The 21,381-nt window shown below is 40.3% G+C and overlaps 1 protein-coding gene across 1 annotated transcript; it reads right to left on the bottom strand.

Annotated features, from left to right (window-relative positions):
- Positions 1–4,846: 4,846 nt before the first annotated feature.
- On the bottom strand, positions 4,847–20,706 carry LOC117300306 (glycylpeptide N-tetradecanoyltransferase 2-like). The gene is made up of 13 exons (XM_033784046.1): positions 20,450–20,706; positions 18,506–18,740; positions 17,461–17,602; positions 16,898–17,022; positions 15,313–15,404; positions 14,516–14,632; positions 13,870–14,040; positions 13,258–13,366; positions 12,277–12,384; positions 11,385–11,444; positions 10,925–11,092; positions 6,368–6,505; positions 4,847–5,645 (listed from the first exon to the last, which is right to left on the bottom strand). Exons 1-13 carry the CDS (start codon positions 20,566–20,568, stop codon positions 5,625–5,627), a joined length of 1,605 nt encoding a protein of 534 aa, XP_033639937.1. The 5' UTR covers positions 20,569–20,706; the 3' UTR covers positions 4,847–5,624.
- Positions 20,707–21,381: the final 675 nt, after the last annotated feature.

The following is a 21,381-nucleotide window of genomic DNA, read 5'->3' as shown; positions in this document are numbered from 1 at the left end:
AAGGATTAGGGTACCTTTTCAAAATGTCCATAGATTTACATTAAACTTATAGGGTTTGAAGATAATGATAGTGGAAAGCTTCCCTTCAAATATTACTTACTGAGGTGCTGTAGTTTTTGAGAAATGAGTAAAACAATGTCATGAAAATACGTTTGTAAATGATTAAATTAATTTTCGTCTCATGAGACGAAAATTATTTTCATGACATTGTTTTACTCATTTCCCCAAAACTACAGCACCTCAGCATGTAATATTTTCAGGGAAGCTTTCTACTATCATTATCTTCAACCTGTGCAAGTTTAGTGTAAATCTGTGGACATTGTGTTTTTTGTCCTACAAAAGTTACATAGACCCTTTAAGGGCTAGAAAACAAATTTAAATATAAAAACTCAACAAAGTAATGTGTGGGGATTAAACAGTACATTAAATTGTTAAAAGCAACTGTGCAATTGGAGTACAGTTTTATGCATATTTGCTATTTCTAACACCTTCATGTATTTTCTACATACGGTTAAACGCACTTGAGCAGTGTGTGGCACATGTGTTATTCACAGAACATGTGACATCTGCAGCCTTCGAGACATCTCTGCTAGGATGTAAAAAGGTCAGGCCATTAACTATTTTTGCATTTATACCATAAGTCCTTTTGGTTGGTAAGCAGTCTGCAACAGCTAATTCTATTTTCCCATTTGCAGTTTACAACACATTTGCAGATTTCAGCACATTTGCAACCTAATTTACAAGTAGTATTTCATCACACCTGTAAAACTTATTAAAGACGCAGGACACTATTGGTACTTGTCAAAGACCAGTCTTCTCACTAGGTGTATCTCAACATATGCATAATATAACGAACCTGTGTAAATTTGAGCTCGATTGGTCGTTGGAGTTGCGAGATAACTATGAAAGAAAAAAGCACCCTTGTCACACGAGTTGTGTGCTTGATTTCGAGACCTCAAGTTTAGAACTTGAGGTCTCAAAATCAAATTCATGGAAAATTACTTCTTTCTTGTAAACTACGTCACTTCAGAGGGAGCCGTTTCTCACAATGTTTTAAACTATCAACCTCTCCCCATTACTCGTTACCAAGTAACGTTTTATGCTAATAATTATTTTGAGTAATAACCAATAGTGTCCTTTGCCTTTAAGTGTGGAATTAAACGCACTTGTGCACACCCCCCCCTGTGTTACATACACTTTGTGGACATCCTTCTATTCTATGCTTCTACACTGTAAACAACACTATGTGGACGTGTGTCAGTCCACAATGTTTCAAATGCAAACATTTTATATGGACTGCCTTTGCTCTCAGGTCCACACTTGATATATAGCGTTAAAACATTTCAACAAGCTCATGTGTTAAACTATGGGTGTGTTCGATTAGCTTCCCTGTGCCGACCCTGCGGTGCTCATTCAGTTCCACAAGCAGGGCATTTGGGCTGACCTGGTGAGCTCCTTGAATGGCATCAAAGCTATTCAAACAGACCACGGGCAGATTGGGGTCGACCCAGGGAAGTGAACACACCTATAGATGGCAAAACCGGGCAAAACCTTGGTGTTTTGGCAGCCAGCTAGAAAGTGTATGCAATCTTACCACGACTACGGGTCTTTTTGCCCGGCGAAACATGACGTATACAGTGTTTTGTCAACAGAGGGCAGTTTGATTGTGAACATAGGTCACATCGTCTATAGGTGTATGTGATTGTGGGTAAGTGTTACAAAAGAAGTGTGGAACAAAATAGATCCACATAATGCAGGGTTTTGAAACACTATGTGGACTTTACACATGTCCACAAAAGGTTTTCAAAGGTGTTGAAGAATAGAATAGTGTATAGAACAAAGGAATCATTGGCCTTAGATTGACTGAGCTGAGTGAGTGTACATGTACATGTTCTGTTTCACACACTTATGAAGTTGAATGCATTTAGGCAATTTATAATATTATTTTTAGTTAAGATGCACGCAATACCAACCATACAATTTTACACACTATGTTGTAAAATAAAACCAAATAAATGTACCGTGTTCACATTTGTGCAAATTAACACACTACATGTATAAATGCAATTTTAATGCAAGATGCAATTTACGGCATGACCCACCAAAATTTTTGCAATAAAATAAAATGTTTACTTCAAGCGTGTTCTGCTTGACGCACTTGTACAATTTGACATTTAAACGCTTTGGCAAATTAAATATACCTAATTCAATTTTACGACTTTGCACATCGAAATAAACGCACTTGATGCAATTTAAGAAAATAACAAGTGCGTGGTGATTGCAAATGTGCAGTGCTACACAATAATGTATTCCACTATGGACTTAACGAAAACAACGTTAACGTTCAACATGGTGAAAAAGGCAACACTCAAAACATTCAAATGACAAAGTAAACTGTCTGCCAGGATTGTGAATCAATGTGACATATATATTGAACTTATAGCTATTTTTTGTCCACACATGACTTGGGAAATACTGTTTTGGACATAATACATGCAAGACTGTTGCACACCACGAAGCAATGGTCTTATGAACCGGTATTCACATTTCTGTTCATGTTTTGCAGTAGTCATGTCAACAAGCCAATTCAGGTAAGGCACCAGGCCTGGTTCTTCACAGAGGCAACGAAGGCGACTGCCTCCATGCCCCCAGGTTATTGCCGTGGTGCTCTTGAAATGCTAAGAAGGTAGGAATGTACAATTTTCCTCATATGGTGCCCTTTACCAAGGGGAGAATGCCTTGGTGCCCTTGCCCTTTCAAAAACGAGGCATACAGGCCTAAGGCACTGCGGCAACTCATTCACCAAGTCCTTTTGGTCATGTTTGGTGGCCCTGACAAAAGGCTCTGGAAACAAAGAACAGATAAACCTTATCAATAGATTTGTACCTGTCGAAGACCAGGGGTGGATTTCACAAAGAGTTAGGACTGGTCTTATCTCGAGTTAGGACCAGTTACTCGTCCTAACTTAGGACTATCCATGCAATTTGTATATCTCCTAGGACTAGTCCTAAGTTAGGAATAGTCCTAACTCTTTATGAAATCGACCCCAGGGCCCAAGTTCACGGCTCTGCTTACCACTGAATTCTGCGCTTACAATCACCATTCTCTGCTTAAACATGCACGTGTACTGGGAAAAGGATTTTTAACCCTGAAGTGAACTGGTTAAAGGTTAGTTTTTGCTTAGATAAAAATTCTGTGGTTTTTCTTGGAAAAATTATAAAACAGGGGAGGGGGGGAGGCACAGAACAGAAAAACAAACATGCATATACCAAGTTGTGTCTGGGACAATGTTAACTTATATTTGAAATGGCATTTGTGAAGAAAAAGGAAGTAGAAAAATTACACATTAGAATGTGCTGACACCAGTAAATATGTATAATAATTACATTTAAATATTTTGCAAATGTATGCAGTGGTATACATTCATATTCATATTCCATCGCATGAAAGTAATGAATTATTCATTTAATCGCCCTAAACCTAGTTAAAGCCATTGGACCCTTTTGGTAAACAGTATTGTCCAAGGCCCACACTTCGTGTATCACAACTTCTATATAAAATAACAAACCTGTGAAAATTTAGGCTCAATCGGTCATCGGAGTCGGGAGAAAATAACAGGAAAACCCACCCTTGTATCCGCACGTTTCGCCGTGTCAGGACATGTGTTTAAAATAAATCTGTAATTCTCGATATCGCGAATTGATAATTGTTTTAATGTTTTCTCAAAAAGAAAAAGCATTTCACGGAATAATATTTCAAGAGAAGTCTTTCACCACTACCTTCTGTAAACCCCGTATATTATTTGTAAATCTGTGAACTATTTTTTTGTTCCCGTACCGAAAGGGTCCAATGGCTTTAATTTTGATATACCAACATATTATTTCCTTTTTTTTTTCTCTCTAGATGCAATCAAAATACAAGTTAATTATTTCAACCCTAAATTAATCTTCGCACCAAAGTCTCTCACCAACGTAGCTCAGGGTTCGATTTCACGAAGCATTAAGGTTAATCTTAAAAGGAATTGCCACGGTCACCACAGTGATTTGTAGTGCGACGACAAACTTTGCTTAGCAATTAAGATTGATAAACAGTTAAGATCAATCTTAGCTCTTTGTGAAATCTAGCCGCTCTGGAGCACTGTATACTAAATGCATGATCAGGGCCCAATTTCAATGAGCTACTAAGCACAAATATTTGCTTAGCATGAAATCTTTGCCTTGAAAAAAAAAAGGATTAGCAACCAAATTTACATTAGGTAACTGGTAAACCTGGCTCGAGCTGATCAAAATTAATTAGAGAAAAAAACACAAATCAAAATCTACATCACAAAACTTCATTTGTTTAAAGACACTGGGGTGGATTTCACAAAGGTAGTCCTAACTTAGGACTAGTCCTAAGCAATTCTAAGAGATAGGACTGGTCCTAAGTTAGGACCAGTAACTCATCCTAACTTAGGACTGGTCCTATCTCTTAGCATTGCCTAGGACTAGTCCTAAGTTAGGACTACCTTTGTGAAATCCACCCCTGGACACTATTAGTAATTGTCAAAGACTAGTCTTCACAGTTGGTGTGTCTCAAAATATGCATAACATAACAAACCTGTGAAAATTTGAGCTCTATCGGTCATCGAAGTTGCGAGATAATAATGAAAGAAAAATAACCCTTGTCACGCGAAGTTGTGTGCGTTAAGATGGTTGATTTTGAGACCTCAAGTTCTAAATCTTAAGTCTCGAAATCAAATTCGTGGAAAATAACTTCTTTCTCGAAAACTATGGCACTTAAGAGGGAGCCGTTTCTCACAATGTTTTATACCATCAACCTCTCCCCGTCACCAAGAAAAGTTTTATGCCAATAATTATTTTGAGTAATTACCAAAAGTGTCCATTGCCTTCAAATCTACAATTGATTTTGATGTATTTTAGGAAGAGGGAGAAATTAAGGACATATTATTTTAAACCTGGGTAAGCATTTATTTTAAACAGCTGACTTCTTAATCACTACATTATGGCATGAGCCCTAGCTTTCACTAAGCATACACAGTTTGCCGTCCCATCATAATGGTACGCTGACTTCTCTCACATGCTGACAAATCAATCCTGCATGCAGGAGGGGAACTGACCATTGATGAACCAAGCCTCACTTTCACCTCCAAAGGGCATTGTGCAATCAAGATAGCTTAACTGTTATCCAGATCAAATCTATTGACAAACAATCCCCAAATAACCTGCATCTAAAAATAAAATAGAATAAAATAAAAGCCTTTTTGTGCGGACAAGTCAACAAATCAGAAAGCCTCTTACAAACGGTAAGATGACAGACCTATCTTGATTGGTTAAGTTCATAGCAACGCTGAGAACTCGGTGCAGCGTTCACGGAAATCCGACTTAACAGAAGAGGACAACAGCTGTCGAGGAAAACAGTTGATGTAGACAGTCCGTAGTAAACTCATTCTGATGGAGGGGGATGGGCGGGGCCATAGTGTCAGCAGGTGGGAGGTACTTCCTGTCCAGACATTATAGGGGGTGAACACAAGTTATGGCGCCCTCGTGGGGTGGGATTTCCTCAGCAAGCACTCTCTGGTGGATCCTTTGGTTTTGACTCTTGAGCCCCTCTGTGGGTGATGTCTACTGTAGCACCAGGCCGATCTATTGAGAAACAAAACAGAATTGTAAAGCATCAGATGACTTTGATCAGGGCCCATTTTCATAGCTCTGCTTTCTGCCAAATTCTGCGCTTACTACGCTCACCATTTTCCACTTGCAGGGCAAGCGCCATATGTCTCCTGGAGTATGCACGCCCAGAAGCCAAAGTCAGCTGCTGACCTGTGAAATATGCTTGACACAAGAGCAGAATTACCTGCTTCAGCAAGTGCCGATTCTTTGCTAACGATAAGTAGAGTCATGAGTTTGGGCCTTGTAGGATTCCCTCATAAAAATATGAAGAATAAAATAAATGAACAGGCAGTGTACAGGTGGTCTATTTGCGATGCAGGTTCCTACTCCACGGAAGTAGAAATATATTGCAGACACTGGGGGGATGGGGGTGGGGACTGGGTTCTTTAGGGAGTGGGAGAGGGGGGCATCCTACCTGCTGTAGTTCCATGGTTTTGCATCTCCAGTTGTACAGGTAGAGTGGCAGGTTACCGTCACTGATAAACAGACCAGACACTGGGGGAATGGGGTGGGGACTGGGTTCTTTAGGGAGTGGGAGAGGGGGGCATCCTACCTGATGTGGTTCCATGGTTTTGCATCTCCAGTTGTACAGGTAGTATTACAGGTTACCGTTACCGGTAAACAGACCAGACACTGGGGGGGGGGTGGGGGTGGGGACTGGGTTCTTTAGGGAGTGGGAGAGGGGGACATCCTACCTGATGTGGTTCCATGGTTTTGCATCTCCAGTTGTACAGGTAGTATTGCAGGTTACCGTCACCGATACCGAACTTGAGCTTCTCCAGGAATGACTTGTTCTCCATCAGGTCCAGAGCGTTGAACACATCAAAGCCATCCTGAATCACACACACACACATCAGTCAATATTCAATAAATCCAATTAAAATCATCAATAAGCGATCAATATTGTTCATTATAACCATGTAATTTACAATAAATGTATATGTGATTAGATCATTAGTATTAATCAACTTAATCATTTTAGGAAATCAAATTAAATCAATCAATCAATTAAATTCACTAGTCCATGTTACGCAAATTCCTAGATTAAAGGCAGTGGACACTATTGGTAATTACTCAAAATAATTATTAGCGTAAAACCTTTCTTGGTGGCGAGTAATGGGGAGAGGTTGATGGTATAAAACATTGTGAGAAATAGCTCCCTCCTAAGTGCCATAGTTTTCGAGAAAGAAGTAATTTCCAAGAATTTGATTTCGAGACCTCAAGTTTAGAACTTGAGGTCTCAAAATCAACTATCTAAACGCACACAACTTTGTGTGACAAGGGTATTTTTTCTTTCATTATCATCTCGCAAGTTTGATGACAGATGATTGAGCTCAAATTTTCACAGGTTTGTTATTTTATGCAAATGTTGAGATACACCAACTGTAAAGGCTAGTCTTTGACAATTACCAATAGTGTCCACGGCCTTTAATCTATTAGATTTGACAAACGAATGACAACAAATCAATCAATGTTCCAATACATCCACCAATAACTAATCATGTTTTAGAAGTTCAAAGATCAATGTAGTCAATCTGATCAATACCATCCATAAATCTAGTCAAGATAATCAATAAATAGTCAAATCATTCACTTCCTCAATTCAAATTATCACATTTTCAAAATAACTGATCATTTATACCAATCAACTCATCCATCAATCACATAAATAAAGTAAGTGAGATAATAATTAATCATCAATCAGTTCATCAATCAGATTTAAAAAGCAACATTAAGATTAATCAATCAATCATAGCACTGAATACAGTAAAAAACAGAATCAGTCAATCAATCATTCAAATACTCAATATGTCATCAAATTATGCAATACCGTAATTTTCGGATTATAAACCGCGGTTTATATGTTGATTTTGACATTTTTTTGAACCCCTGCGGTTTATTCTCCGGGCGGCTTGTAGGCCGACGTATAAATATTTAAGAGAAAAAACGGCATTTTTAAAAAGAAAGATCGTATGTAAAACATTCTAAATATTTTTTTTTTTAAGAAACGAGAACAAAAACCTGCAAAACATGCCTGTGTGATGACAAAGTCCTGTTGAAAATCCCACCCCATTTGTATTCCGTGTTTCCTTTGTAAAACGTTAATCAACCGCCGTCCGCGCCCTCGCTCAGCGAAACTCAGACTAGACTGGTCCCCGTCTATTTATCCTAGCAATATATATATGCTGACGTCAGACATTCAGGCTGCACTCGTGTGAGAGCGAAATAGACTGGTCCCCTGTCTATTTATCTTACGATCTCTACATACTGACGTCAGACATTCAGGCTGCACTCGTGTGAGAGCGAAATAGACTGGTCCCCTGTCTATTTATCTTACGATCTCTACATACTGACGTCAGACTTCCAGGCTACACTGGTGACAGCCAGCGGTTTCTTCAGCTCAACCACAACATCAGAATGGTGAATGAACGTACACAAAGAACTATGCAGCGCCTGGGATCAAACAAAACGTGTTCAAACCGCCCTCATTGTTGAGTCCATTAACCTTGGACATGTAGCGGCACTTGTGTAAACTCTCTAAAGGGTTCTTTTAATGCTAAATCTTGTTGGGTTTTAAATAAAGGGTTTTTATTAATTGTAATGAATTGGGGATTTAAATGGATGCCAGAATAATCGTGCATGCTATACCGCTTATACTATTACTATTAATATTTTTAGGTTCTCTCTTTTTGTTTTTTAATAAATGGCTTCGAACGGATTTGGTTTATTAATCAAAGGTATTTTTTGTAACTTTATAGTTTATCGGGATTCAACAGGGGTTGTGTTTATTAAATAAGGGGATTTTTCTTTGTTCAGGGGCCAGGTAATCCACTTTTTTTTAATATTTTATTATTTCACTTTGCACGGTTATCTCTTTTTGGAAGTAGTGGTTGCTCTGAAAAGAACTGTTGGTTTTGTTGGATGTCTTGATCTATCTGGTTTCTTACAAATTGAAACCCTCGAAGTCGCTGTCTTCGCTGTCGCTGCAAAACAGAGCGGCTAGCTCCTCACGCAAAAAAGATTGCAAAAAGATTGCTATCCTATAATAGATCTTTTCAATTACGATCAATAGTGTAAACTTAAATACATTTCAACTTTAATTACGACGCAACTCGCGCATTGTGGCAACTATACAAGACTGACTGATGTGCCACCCGTCCGTCACTGCACATCGCCACAAAGAGGACCGCAAACAAGCACGGCCCCTTTGTGCGCATGCTGTGATTGGCCGTTTGATGATTGGCCGGTGGTAGTTCCATTCATAAAATCTTGGCTAGACTTCGGACGGATCGGCTCCCTATTGTACAACACATAGCCTAAACGTCTGACCCACACTTCGCGGATTGTGGCCAAGTCTAATCAAACGTGAACAACTTTTGTCAACAGAGGGCGATGCGATGCAGGGCAAAGTTCAACTATTTCTAGGTGTGCGTTGTCGACCGATCTTTGATTCACGGAGATTTGTTGCCAAAGAAGTTCACAAAACATGGTCAACACAACCGATCATCAAAATATAAATTCAAATTCTGGAAAAGGGTTGTTGATGGAAACAAAGGATAATTCAGGACTGATAGTGTGAAATAAAAAAATCACCCGTAACGCGGCAGGTTTGCGTACTTCACTTCCGTGTTTTAGGTTAGTTTGTTTTCATGTTTTTTTTTTTTTTGGTCGCGGTTTATACTCCGCGCGGCATATACGCCGACATTAAATATTTTTTTGTATATTTTGAGGAAGTGCGGTTTATACTCCGCGCGGTTTATAATCCGAAAATTACGGTACATAAAGAAATCAATCAATCAATTAATCCAGACAGAATTAAATATCTTTCCTATCCTTTCAGTCAATTTGACTACAAACACAACTCTATAAAATTGACCCAAATATTTACTGGGCACAATAATACAGTCCAGCGGAACCAGTTTGCGGGTGTGAGCCCAGGGGTACATGTTCAGACAGCGTACTAACTTAGACCCGAACCGGTTTAACTTTTAGAGCTGCAGGGGGTGGTCGAAAAAATAAAAAGTCCTTGCGTTCAGACAGCACACAGTTAAACCCGATCCGGTTTATCTTCGGTTTTAAGAGGTCAAAGCAAACGCGCACCCCATTGCTCTAACATCGGGTTTTATTTATCAGAATTCCGCGCCGAGATACTGCTGCCAAGTGCCCTGGACATGCCTGGACGATCATCAGAACTTGTTATATATTGGATAAAAATGGCTCAATCGAACGCGGAAAACAGTTTTAAGCGCTGGGTGGATATGAGCACTTATAAAACATGAACACGACTGTAAATAAAACAAATAAAAACACAAAAACTTAACAAACAAATTATAACTATAATTTACAGTGTAAACAAAATGGATACAAAAAACCACAGACAAAACTCACCAAAATAGCATCCATATTCTATAAAACAGAACACGTTTTATTTATGTATTTTATACCACCGGTTCTGATTTAATTAATTCATAGTTTGTACCTCCATTGATTGGAAGATTCGATCTCTCAAAAGATGGTGATGGATAACTATGGGATATCAGAGATTGATCACTATGGGATGGCAGCGCTGTGCATGTGAGAAGCATTAAGGAATGTTCATGCTCCTTCACTGCGCTCGTAGTACAAACAGTTTCAATTTATTGAAGGACACACAACAAAACACGCTTGGAAAATATAATTTTGGTTGAGAATTTAATAAATCATGGGCGTGGGCCGTTGTTTAACTGCATACACCGATCGAGAGAGTTTCGCTAAATCGGTAAGCAGCAATATAGTGCTTCGGCACTACAGACCACGAGACCATTATATTATGATAACAAGCACTCTGGGTCCCGGGCGTGTGCATTGAACCACACAATGGGTCGTCCGTTGTAAGTTAAAACCGGATGTCATTTTGTCCACACGCAGTGTTAAAAGATAAACCCAAACTGGTTTAGACTTAGACCGCCCCGGTGGACGGTTTAAGTTTTGGGGTTTAGACCCGATCCGGTCTAACTTTTTTTGCGTTCAGACGCACAAAAGTTGAACCCGAACCGGTCTAAGTTGAGTTAGACCAACTTTAGTATGGCATGTGAACGACCATTATCAGAGCTCAGGAAACATAATCAATTAATGATCATGTCAAGGAATCCCCAATCCAGTGTAAGCATGCAGCAACAAGACATTGGAAAAAAACCAATCAAAATTCACTTTGCATTCGCAGGGAGTCTGAACCAGACTTTACGTCTAATTTCAGCAATCGATGTTCTTACCTGTTTAGCCAGTGTCAGAGCTGTTTGCATCAGGTCCACCATATTCGCCTTGGTGCTCACGTTGTAGAAAGCGTACGCAGCCTTTAGCTTTTTGTGTACAGGATGGTGCATAATGGAGGAGGGCAGTGTGTAGTAACTAATAAAGTCCGTCACTTTGCCATCGTCGTTCTGCAAAATAAGAAATACAAATAACAAATGAAAAAAGAACAAATAGCATTCGAACTGCCTCTAGCTACCAGGCAATCTCGGCAGTATAGTTGGTATGACACTGCTCTATAATTGCAAGGGTCGTGGGTTTGAATCCCACCCGAGTAATATGCCTGTGATTTTGTTTTTTCCACAGAACTCGGGAAAAGTACCGAGTATACAGTGCTAACACACATTGGTGTATATGGATGAAACCAAATGTGCACTAATGCAAACAAATTCCTTAAAAAATGACTTTACCGTACACACTCACCTCTAAGACGTATGTACTGATGATGCCCTCAACGGGTGTGAACCAATGGCGGAATTCTTCCTGTAAACATCAAGGAAATAAAAGTAGACAAATAATGAAATCAGGTTAGTTCCGTACTGTAGAATTTGAAAAAATCAGTTCATAGACCTTTTCACAAATACCCATTGCACAAGCGCTAACTGTTGAATAAGGTGCATGCTGGGATCAAACTTGAGCGCTAGCTAGACCAGCATGCACTTCATTCAACGCCTACAGTGCGCACACCGAGTATTTGCGCGAAGATCTATGGCTCTGCTATCAGCGAAATTCCATGCCTAAAGAGAGATACATATCCGGGGGTGAGGAGGGCTAAAATTTTACACTGGATCGTAGGTCCAAAGCTAATGGATTTAGAGTTAGGCTAGTAAACTAGGACCAAACAAGTCCGGCAGTCTTGTGTTTGACAATTGAATAACAATACCTCACCGTGTAACATCTTGAACTTAAACAAATTAGGTTCAAATGCTGACTTTTGAGTTTAGAAAATACATCTCACTTCTGTTGAGTTATAAGCAGGCAGCAACCTATTCAGCTTGGGGAATATTGCCGATGTCTGTAGACATCACACCAATATACTTCATAAGTAGGATTTGAAACTTTGCATGGTGGAAATTCGATATACATGTAGTTAGGTTTGCGGTAACACCATGTAATGACGATCTCGAAATGAGTTCGGGTGGTTCTAAAAAGAACCATTGGTTTCAACCACTTGTTCTTTGTAGTTGAAACCAACAGTTCTTTTAAGAACCACCCCAACTCATTAAGAGAAAGTCATTACATGGTGTTACCACAAACCTTTCCATATCCTACTTCATAAGCTTCACATTGGTACGAGTGAGTCAATGGTTCTTACCTCGTTGAAGATCGGAGCCATGGCGAACTTCTTCTGGTAGGACTTGAGGAGTATGCAGCAGGCTGGGATGTCACTGTCCTTCAGCGGGCGCATGTTAAGCTTGGGTTTCTAATTAAAGAAGGAAAGAAAACAAAAATGTACATTTTCTTTTACATTAGCATTGTCGTTTCTTCTGTCAAACTTGCAAAACTTATGGCATGTCATGGTTGACATACATGTAAAAGAGCACCGGACTCAAGCTGTGATGTTTCTGTTCAGCAGAAAGTGGGTTTGGTTTGAATCCCGGTTTTGACACTTGGTACTTTTTCAAAATGTCAAGGGTTTGAAGATAATGATAGTTGAAAGCTTCCCTTCACTGAGGTTGTGTAGTTTTTGAGAAATGAGTAAGACGAAAATTATTTTAGCATGTAAAACCCCATTAAACAGTCATGATATTATACCAAAACCATAGCATAGCTGGTTAATACGTTTTTACATGCTAAAACTGGGACACAAATTATTTGTTTTACTCATTTCTCAAAAACTACAGCACCTCAGTAAGTAAAATTTCAAGGGAAGCTTTCTAAATCTTCAAACTGTGTAAATTGAATGTAAATCTGTGGACATTGTGTTTTGTGTTAGGAAAAAGTACATAGACCCTTTAAGCAAGACACCTTACCATTATTGCTGCATTCGCAAGGTGCTGTGGCCCAATATGCAGCCAATCGAACCAGGAACATCGGGGCGTACCCCTTATCTTTTCGATTAAGTGCACCGGGTTCTTTTACGTGCAAAACACAACACATGAGACCAACGGATTTACGTCCCAACAGAAGGACGATGCATCATGCCTCAAGTAGGAAAATTATCATGCCTGCATTCATATCAATGTCACCAAACTGAGGCTTGATGGAAAAAGTCGTCTGGTGCCTTTTTGTTAAATATGAATCATGGTTTGTAGGTTAGTAATGCACACGGGGTACATGACCCAAAATGGCTCACCTCAGGAAGCTTGTATAGTTTGATGGTGCGTTGTAGCGTCATATTTCTACCTATGTGGGAGAACTTCACATCTATTAGCTTCTTTGGATTCAAAGATCGATGCCAGTACCTGCCATTCAAAATATATGCACACAATTAGAAGAAGTTCTAATTCTCTGAACAAATGTTACACAAGGCACTTACCCCAGGCACTGTGAACTTCTCTCACGTTTTCTCCGAACCAAATTACAAGCTGAATTAAAATGGTTAGATAACCCTGTCCTGGAGGGACATTAGCTGGTTGTCCTGGAGTAATTTTGACAAGGTCCCTTAAGTCCTTTTCACACTGTATATCTTATTCCTGTGCACTTAACACTGTCCCCGTCTAGGTCCCCATTTCATAGCGTTCCGGTTGCATGTTTTAAGAAAACCCTGGAGTTCTACAGCCTACACCTACTCCAAAGCATGGGTAGCTATTCCAAGGGGTATGCTCGTTTACAAGGGCATACCGGGGGTTAAGCAATCCAAGTGTGGAAGGGCCGACTGTTACTCCATGTAGTTGCCCTTAAGAAATAAGTAGTATGAAAAGAACTTTTCATTAGAGAAAAACAATGTTCTACTTCTGACACTCACCTACAAGTAGCGAGGGGTTTGGGTAGGACCACACCGGCTGTGTAGACAGCCTGGAAGATCCCCTGTTGGTGAACTCTCCTCGTGATCTCTCGGATCAACACAGGGGCAACACGCTTTGATCTCAGCTTCTTATGAACACAAAGGAAGTTGATCTCTACCATTCGTTGTGTCCTGACGAGGGAAATTGGTTAAAGAAGTTAGCGCCAAAACAAAGAATTACTATTTCACTACTTCGAACAATTAATATGATCAGCTGGGAAAGGTTAGGGAAGAAACCACTTTGCTGACCTAGGCGTTATTCCCATACAGCAGATGCAATGCCGTTATGAATCTTACCGTGGATTTGAGTTTTGAGTGTACTCAAGAGTGCTCACAAAAGCAGTTGAAAATTTGCACGACTTGGGATGGGCTTGCGACAGGCTTGCGATGGATTCCAAAACGTCCAACTTTAGTGAAGTTTTTTATTTATTTTTAAATCTATCGCAAACTTGCGACTGACTTTGCGATTTGCGAAGGATATGTGTTGTTTTGCGATTTATTTGAAGTTGAGTGAAATAGGCCCCTGGAGTCGATCTCTCCTGAGCAACTATTAAGCAGTGACTGGATTTGCAGGTAGAAGGGAAAAAAAGTTCAGAAAGCCACTTACTTGTTGTAGATTTGTATGTTGGCTGGTACTCCGCTGATGAAGCCAACCAGTTTGTTATTCAATGCTACTCGGACTCCACAGTGCCACTCTTTTAACCAGCCAGGAGGGGTAAGAGCCCTGTCATGACGTAAATTGAAAAACAATTTGAGTTGTTAAAGCTACAGGTTACTGTGAATAATAACAATAGTAATATTGAACCATTAACTTTTTAGGATGTGTAACTTTGCATCCCTCCATAGATGGTGGAAAAACGATATGGAAAGGTTTGCGGTAACACCTTGTTATGACTATCTCTAATGAGACATTAAATAAATTCACTGTTTGAGCTTGTGTTATGTTGTCCAAAAGACTATTCCATAATTCTGTTGCAGATGCTGCAAAAGCTCTGGCCCCATTACATTTAATGAAAGTCGGGGGACAAACTAAGAGAGATTTGGATTTAGAGCGGAGACTACGAACTGGATGATATTTTTGGATGAGTTCCTGGAGATAAGTTGGGCCCAAACCTTGCAAACATAAGAATTCTAATGAAAGTATCTTATACTGAATACGGTATTTTGTTAGGAGCCAATGTAAATCATGCAAAATAGGAGAAATTTGGTCACGCTTTTGAGTTTGTGTCACCAATCTAGCAGCCGAGTTTTGGATTCTTTGAAGCTTTTTAGTATGTGCATCGGTTAGTCCATACAAAATGCTGTTACAAAAATCAATGCGAGACATTACATGTAAATGAAGAGGTGTCTATCATCAGATTCAGAAAAGCTAGCGGCCAAAACACCTAGGCCCTGTTAACTTACCAAATCAAGAAATCGGCCGAGTAGTCAAACCGGAACATGTTGTCGTCATCCTCAACGTAATTTTCATTCAGGAGTGTGTACAACTCTTGTAACTATGGGTTGGAAAATATCACAATTTTGAAATGTTGACACCAATTAAGAACTCATTCCACATCAGTGAAGTTAATAGTCCACTAACATGACTAAGCAAAAGTAGAAGTACCAGCCGATTTCCAACCATCAGGGCCCAATTTCATAGAGCTGCTTAGGCACAAAATTTTGCTTAAGCACAACAAAACTTGCTTAGTAAAATCAGATTACTGGCCAAGACCCACTCAATTGTTATGCTAAGTTAACAACAGCTAAATACCAGTCACAAGCAATGTATATGGCATGACATTTTTGCCAGTTACATGTGAAAAATAAGCGAGCTATTTTGGTGCATTGGGCCCTGCCCAGGTAGTACTGAAACCGCGAGCTATTTTGGTGCATTGGGCCCTGCCCAGGTAGTACTGAAACCGTGAGCTATTTTGGTGCATTGGGCCCTGCCCAGGTAGTACTGAAACCGCGAGCTATTTTGGTGCATTGGGCCCTGCCCAGGTAGTACTGAAACCGCGAGCTATTTTGGTGCATTGGGCCCTGCCCAGGTAGTACTGAAACCGCGAGCTATTTTGGTGCATTGGGCCCTGCCCAGGTAGTACTGAAACCGCGAGCTATTTTGGTGCATTGGGCCCTGCCCAGGTAGTACTGAAACCGCGAGCTATTTTGGTGCATTGGGCCCTGCCCAGGTAGTACTGAAACCGCGAGCTATTTTGGTGCATTGGGCCCTGCCCAGGTAGTACTGAAACCGTGAGCTATTTTGGTGCATTGGGCCCTGCCCAGGTAGTACTGAAACCGCGAGCTATTTTGGTGCATTGGGCCCTGCCCAGGTAGTACTGAAACCGCGAGCTATTTTGGTGCATTGGGCCCTGCCCAGGTAGTACTGAAACCGTGAGCTATTTTGGTGCATTGGGCCCTGCCCAGGTAGTACTGAAACCGTGAGCTATTTTGGTGCATTGGGCCCTGCCCAGGTAGTACTGAAACCGCGAGCTATTTTGGTGCATTGGGCCCTGCCCAGGTAGTACTGAAACCGCGAGCTATTTTGGTGCATTGGAGTACTGAAAAAGCAGGACAGTTCTTCTCAGATAGAGAGAAGTATGCGGCAGTACAATAAAAAGCAAGACCTAGTTCCCAAGAACAAAAAACCTACACAGCAAAGTAGGTATACACATGGTGTTCCGGAAAACCGCATTATACATTGATATACATATTTAGGTTAACATCAGGGCCCAATTTCATAGCTCTGCTTAACAGCAAATTCTTGTGCTTACTGTAGCAGCAAAACTTGCTACGGTGTAAGCGTATTTCACAGGTTAGCTAGATGATAAGGCGGCCATCTTGCGCGTTGACCATAATTTTGTATTGTGATGCAGTAAGCACTGAAAGGTTAGCATGCCTTTTTGTGTGCTTACAGTTAGCAGCACTATGAAATGGAATTTGTTCAGTAAGCATAAAACTGGCTGTTAAGCAGCACTATGAAATTGGGCCCTGTTCTCCGAGTACTTACAGTCTCTTTGTTGTGAATGTCCAGGGTGTCCCAGACAAACTGTGAGGGTAATGAGAAGGGCTCAGTGCGGACTTCTTCTTTGTTTGCTTCCACTGGCTCGTTCACAATGGGGTCAATGTCTTCATCTATGAGACAGAAACAAAAGGCGGTCATCAAATTAAAGGTAATAAAATAGCGCGGGTTAGATATGAGACGGGAGAAAGAAGGGGCACATAGTGGGATGGAGGACGGAGGAACACCCCAAAAAATTACGGGCAAAATGATCGGGGCTAGGGATATAATACGGGAATGGAAAAGAAGAAAAGGGACTTATAAACAATACAATACAGGAAAATAGTAAACTGAACAGCAAAACAAATAAATAAAACGGGGTAAAGAATCAGAAATAAGATTGGCAAGTGTACGATTTCACAAAGCACTAAGATTGGCCTTGACTTAGGATTGGACGCTTGCCACAGTGATTTATATTGGGACTCGTGAGTGTCCAGAGAAAATACGGACCTTGAGGGCCCTTTTTAAAACAAGTCTTTAGTCCATCAGAAGAACAAAAACTTGGTTTGTACCTATTTTGGGGACAGGTTGGGTGTCCCAGAAGTTGTAGACCTTTTTCTTGGCATCCTCCATGCTCCTTGCCGGTCCCTGATGTACAAACATCTCCATCGCTCTCTGGAAATCACGCAGCTTGGCCATTGATAACTGGGCATTCTGCAGGAGGGAAACAACTCTGTCATAAATAAGGGAATCAATGTGTGGTGAAGAGGTTTTCAACTAGGGGTTTAATCCCAACGAGGCCTGGTTCTTGATAATTTACCATCGGCGGGTTTAAACCACTAGTTGAAAACCGATTCAACACACTTTGATTCCCATTCATAAATACCTTTTCGTTCAAAAACATCACTATTTGGTCAAAAAGTTAAATAAATGCAAAAATTATAATTGTTAAATGATTTCTTTAAACACAACACCCCTCCAGCTTTGAAATGGTAGTGCCCTCTGCTGCCCTCTCGTAAACAACATCTTATAAGGGAATGCTGTGGGCGTCGCGCATATCGCGTGATGTGGCACAACTGTTTGAGCCGTTGCTCTCGACCAATAGGAATGAAGAAACTGTCTTATAAGAACAGGTGCAAGGTCGCGTGTTGCAAGTTCAGTTATTAATGAATAAGTTTGTACAAAACTTGCCCCCCAAAAAAATTGGGGCCTGGAATGTGGCTGAACATGGCAGCATGCCTGGGCCCATATTCATAGAGCTGCTAAGCACAAAAATTTGGTTAGCATGAAATTTCTTTCTTGATAAAAACAGGATTACCAACAAAATTTACATTTGTTGCATATTGCTTGTTACTGGTATTCAACTGTTGTTTCCTTATCCTGAAAAATCACGTGGAAATTTGGTTGGTAATATTCTTTTTTATCAAGGCAAAAATTTCATGCTTAGCAAATTTTTGTGCCAAGCAGCTCTATGCAATTGGGCCCAGTGCCTATAGAGGAAACTCCAGGATCCAATTTGTATGAGCTGTTAAACATTAAGCAAATTGTTATGCAAACTATAGCAGAAAAATTTGCTTTTAAGAGACAAAAAGTTAGAGCCGGAACAAAATGGCGGACCTTAAGGTCGGATGCGTTTGTAGCTACTGCCGAGCCAGCTTCTTCAACCTCCTCCCCGGGCTTTTCTCCTCCTTTCTTCTTTTTCTTCTTCTTCTTCTTGTCTTTGGGGACAGCGCCGCTTCCCACGTTGGCCTGGGCTGCCGTCGTCTTGGCCTCGGAGGTGGAAGCGCCATCGGTGTCATCGCCGTTGGACTGGTTGGCCATGCTGTTGGATTTTATTGCATGATTGGATAGACTGAAAAGAAGAGAGATAATCGGTTAACAGGCCTTGAATTATGTTCTTGAAGGGGGACAGCAATCTTTTGTCTGGTAAGGGCACTTCTGTGAAGAAAATGGTACTGGAACTGCTAAGGGCACCACAGCAAAAGTGCAGGGGTTAGTGACGTCACATATAGTTTAAGGTCAAGGTTTGCATGTAGCATAAACATATTATCCACAACTGAACTCGGACTTTGGTAATGAACATCTAGCTTGATCTTCAGTGGCATAGCTTATAGTTTTTTATGGGTGGGGGGGAGGACATATGGTTTAGGGGAGATCGAACGATTCATTTGTGCATTTTTGGGATCTCATTTGGTAAAGGGTCTCACACCCGTCTGGTTTGCCACTGTTAGTCGCCTTACCAACAACTTCATAGTGGATCTTGTCAGAGTTGCAGTGTTTTCTGCAATTGCTCTGGCTGTAGCCCTATGCTCTGGCATGTTGGTGGAGGCAATACAACTTCTGGGCTTGGTCACAAAAGATGTAGTTTTATTTAAAGAGAAGTTAAAAGAGTTTCCAGCTTATTTGAATTACCCCCTTCTCCACCACAACCCATCCTTCCAAAAACAAATAATCTAACATTACTATTTCTGTTTATATATATTATAGGCATGGAATTACCCTGTACCCTGGTCTAGGCCTTGGTGCCTCTGAAAATTTCCTGTAGACATTAAGGTTTTTGAATGATCGGAAGTGCCCTTTGGTTTGCAAATAAAAATGGCTTTGCCCTTTCAAAAAGACAATTCAAGGCCTGACAATATTTGATTTAATAACACAATGCCCCAATTTGACACTCATCCTTCCTTCTTGGCTTCCTGGTTGAGTTGAGATTTGAACTTAAAAATGATTTAAAATATTTTACAAAAAACACACAGTACACAATGAATCGATCAATCAGCTCTGACTCATTCTCCTCTAGACCTCAGTCTCGTTATCTCGTATATTTTGAACTTTGATTGTTTCAAAAATGCCAAAATATTAAATGGACCTGAAGAAATACAATTAAGGCAAATGTATTGCATTGTGTTGGACCATATTGTGTTGGGATGGAAAAAGGGGCTTACAATGCCCCTTTCCCACCCCACACAGTGCCTTTCTGTAAGTACAAGTTACATTACACAACAATAATCCTACATAAAAAAAATACTTTGTCCTAAAAAATATAATTCAATTTTAATAAAGGAGTTTCAAGAATTTAATTATTTCTTTATTTCTTCTTTACAAATTACACACTGTTTTCTCTAGAGGTGCACAGCACAGCAACTACCTACACTACACTACAGTCTACATACACATTAATAAAATGGAAACCATTAATCCCCATTATTTTAAATGTTATTAAAGAAATAATTTATCACAATATATGGATGGGCGTGGCGGAGCAAGTTTGCAACAGCATGCAACAAACCAAGGAAATCGGCCGCGGCCTGGACGGAGCTCGACGGACCCTTCCTGCCTGGTCCCACGGGTCCTACTCCTAGTCCTACTACTACGTCCTAGTCAAACAACACACGACCAGTCGCGGGGCAAAATGTCTTCATCATGTACAATCCCAATGGCAATGTCGCCCCCAAAAATAGTCAAGTCACTCGTTATTATTTCTTCGCCTTGCCGGGGCAAATGCTATCACAAATCCACACATTTTAGACTCTTTACTCACTTATACATTCCCAGAATACTTACTCTTTCTTAGTGGAGGCATCTCCACTCTTTTCGCTTTCTACAGTTGATTTGTTTGGGTCACTATTTGTGAGTAAAATTTCACTACCTCCATCTCCATTCTCGGCCATGATGTCGCCCATTCAACCTTTTACCCAGAGATATCAATGCCCGTTGCGAATTGCACACAAGCTTTTTCGAACCCACATGGAGGGCACATGTGCATTATTGTGTGTGAATTGTACGTTCTCTTATATACACACGGTGCCATTCGGTCCTTGTCATCTCCACCACTAGTTTTGGGGAGAAAAAGGGAATTTTAATAATAATAATAATAATAATAATAATAATGAAAGCTCTTATATAGCGCCCCACAAAGCACGGAGCGCTTTACAATATACAAAGAAACAAACAATGCAAAGACAAAGATACAAACAAAAAACAGTACAAGCAAAAACAAAAAATGGCCAGATTAAACAAATGAATGGGTTTTGAGCATATTTTTGAACCGTTCCAGTGTGTTGGCTTCCCGGATATTACGGGGAAGGGAATTCCGGAGCCGGGGAGCAGCGGCTTGAAAGGCATGATCTCCTGCGCGTGATTTAGTTTTACTGATGTGAAGAAGTGTTTTGTCGTACGATGAGCGGGTGGCATAGGCGGATGATTTGAAAGAAATGAGTTCTTGAAGATATGAAGGTGCTGTAGAGTGAATACATTTGAAACAATGACGAGAAGTTTGAAACTAATCCGGATTCAATTTGGTGTGAATCTGTCATACTTATTGTCCTTCACAATTCTATCCTATACTCTGCAAGAGGCCTTCCAAACTATATGTAGGTTATTTAAATTTAGCCAATACGCCGCGCCTAGCCACCCCCATCCCCCCAGACATTGATTGATTGCATATCAGCTCACATTGTATTAGTGTATCTTTCTTTCATTTTTTTGTGGCAGTT

Source organism: Asterias rubens, chromosome 15 (genome assembly GCF_902459465.1).
Source record: "Asterias rubens chromosome 15, eAstRub1.3, whole genome shotgun sequence".
Lineage (NCBI taxonomy): Eukaryota > Metazoa > Echinodermata > Asteroidea > Forcipulatida > Asteriidae > Asterias > Asterias rubens.
The sequence above is the reverse complement of the archived record's forward strand: the minus strand, read 5'-3'. Positions and strand labels throughout refer to the sequence as shown.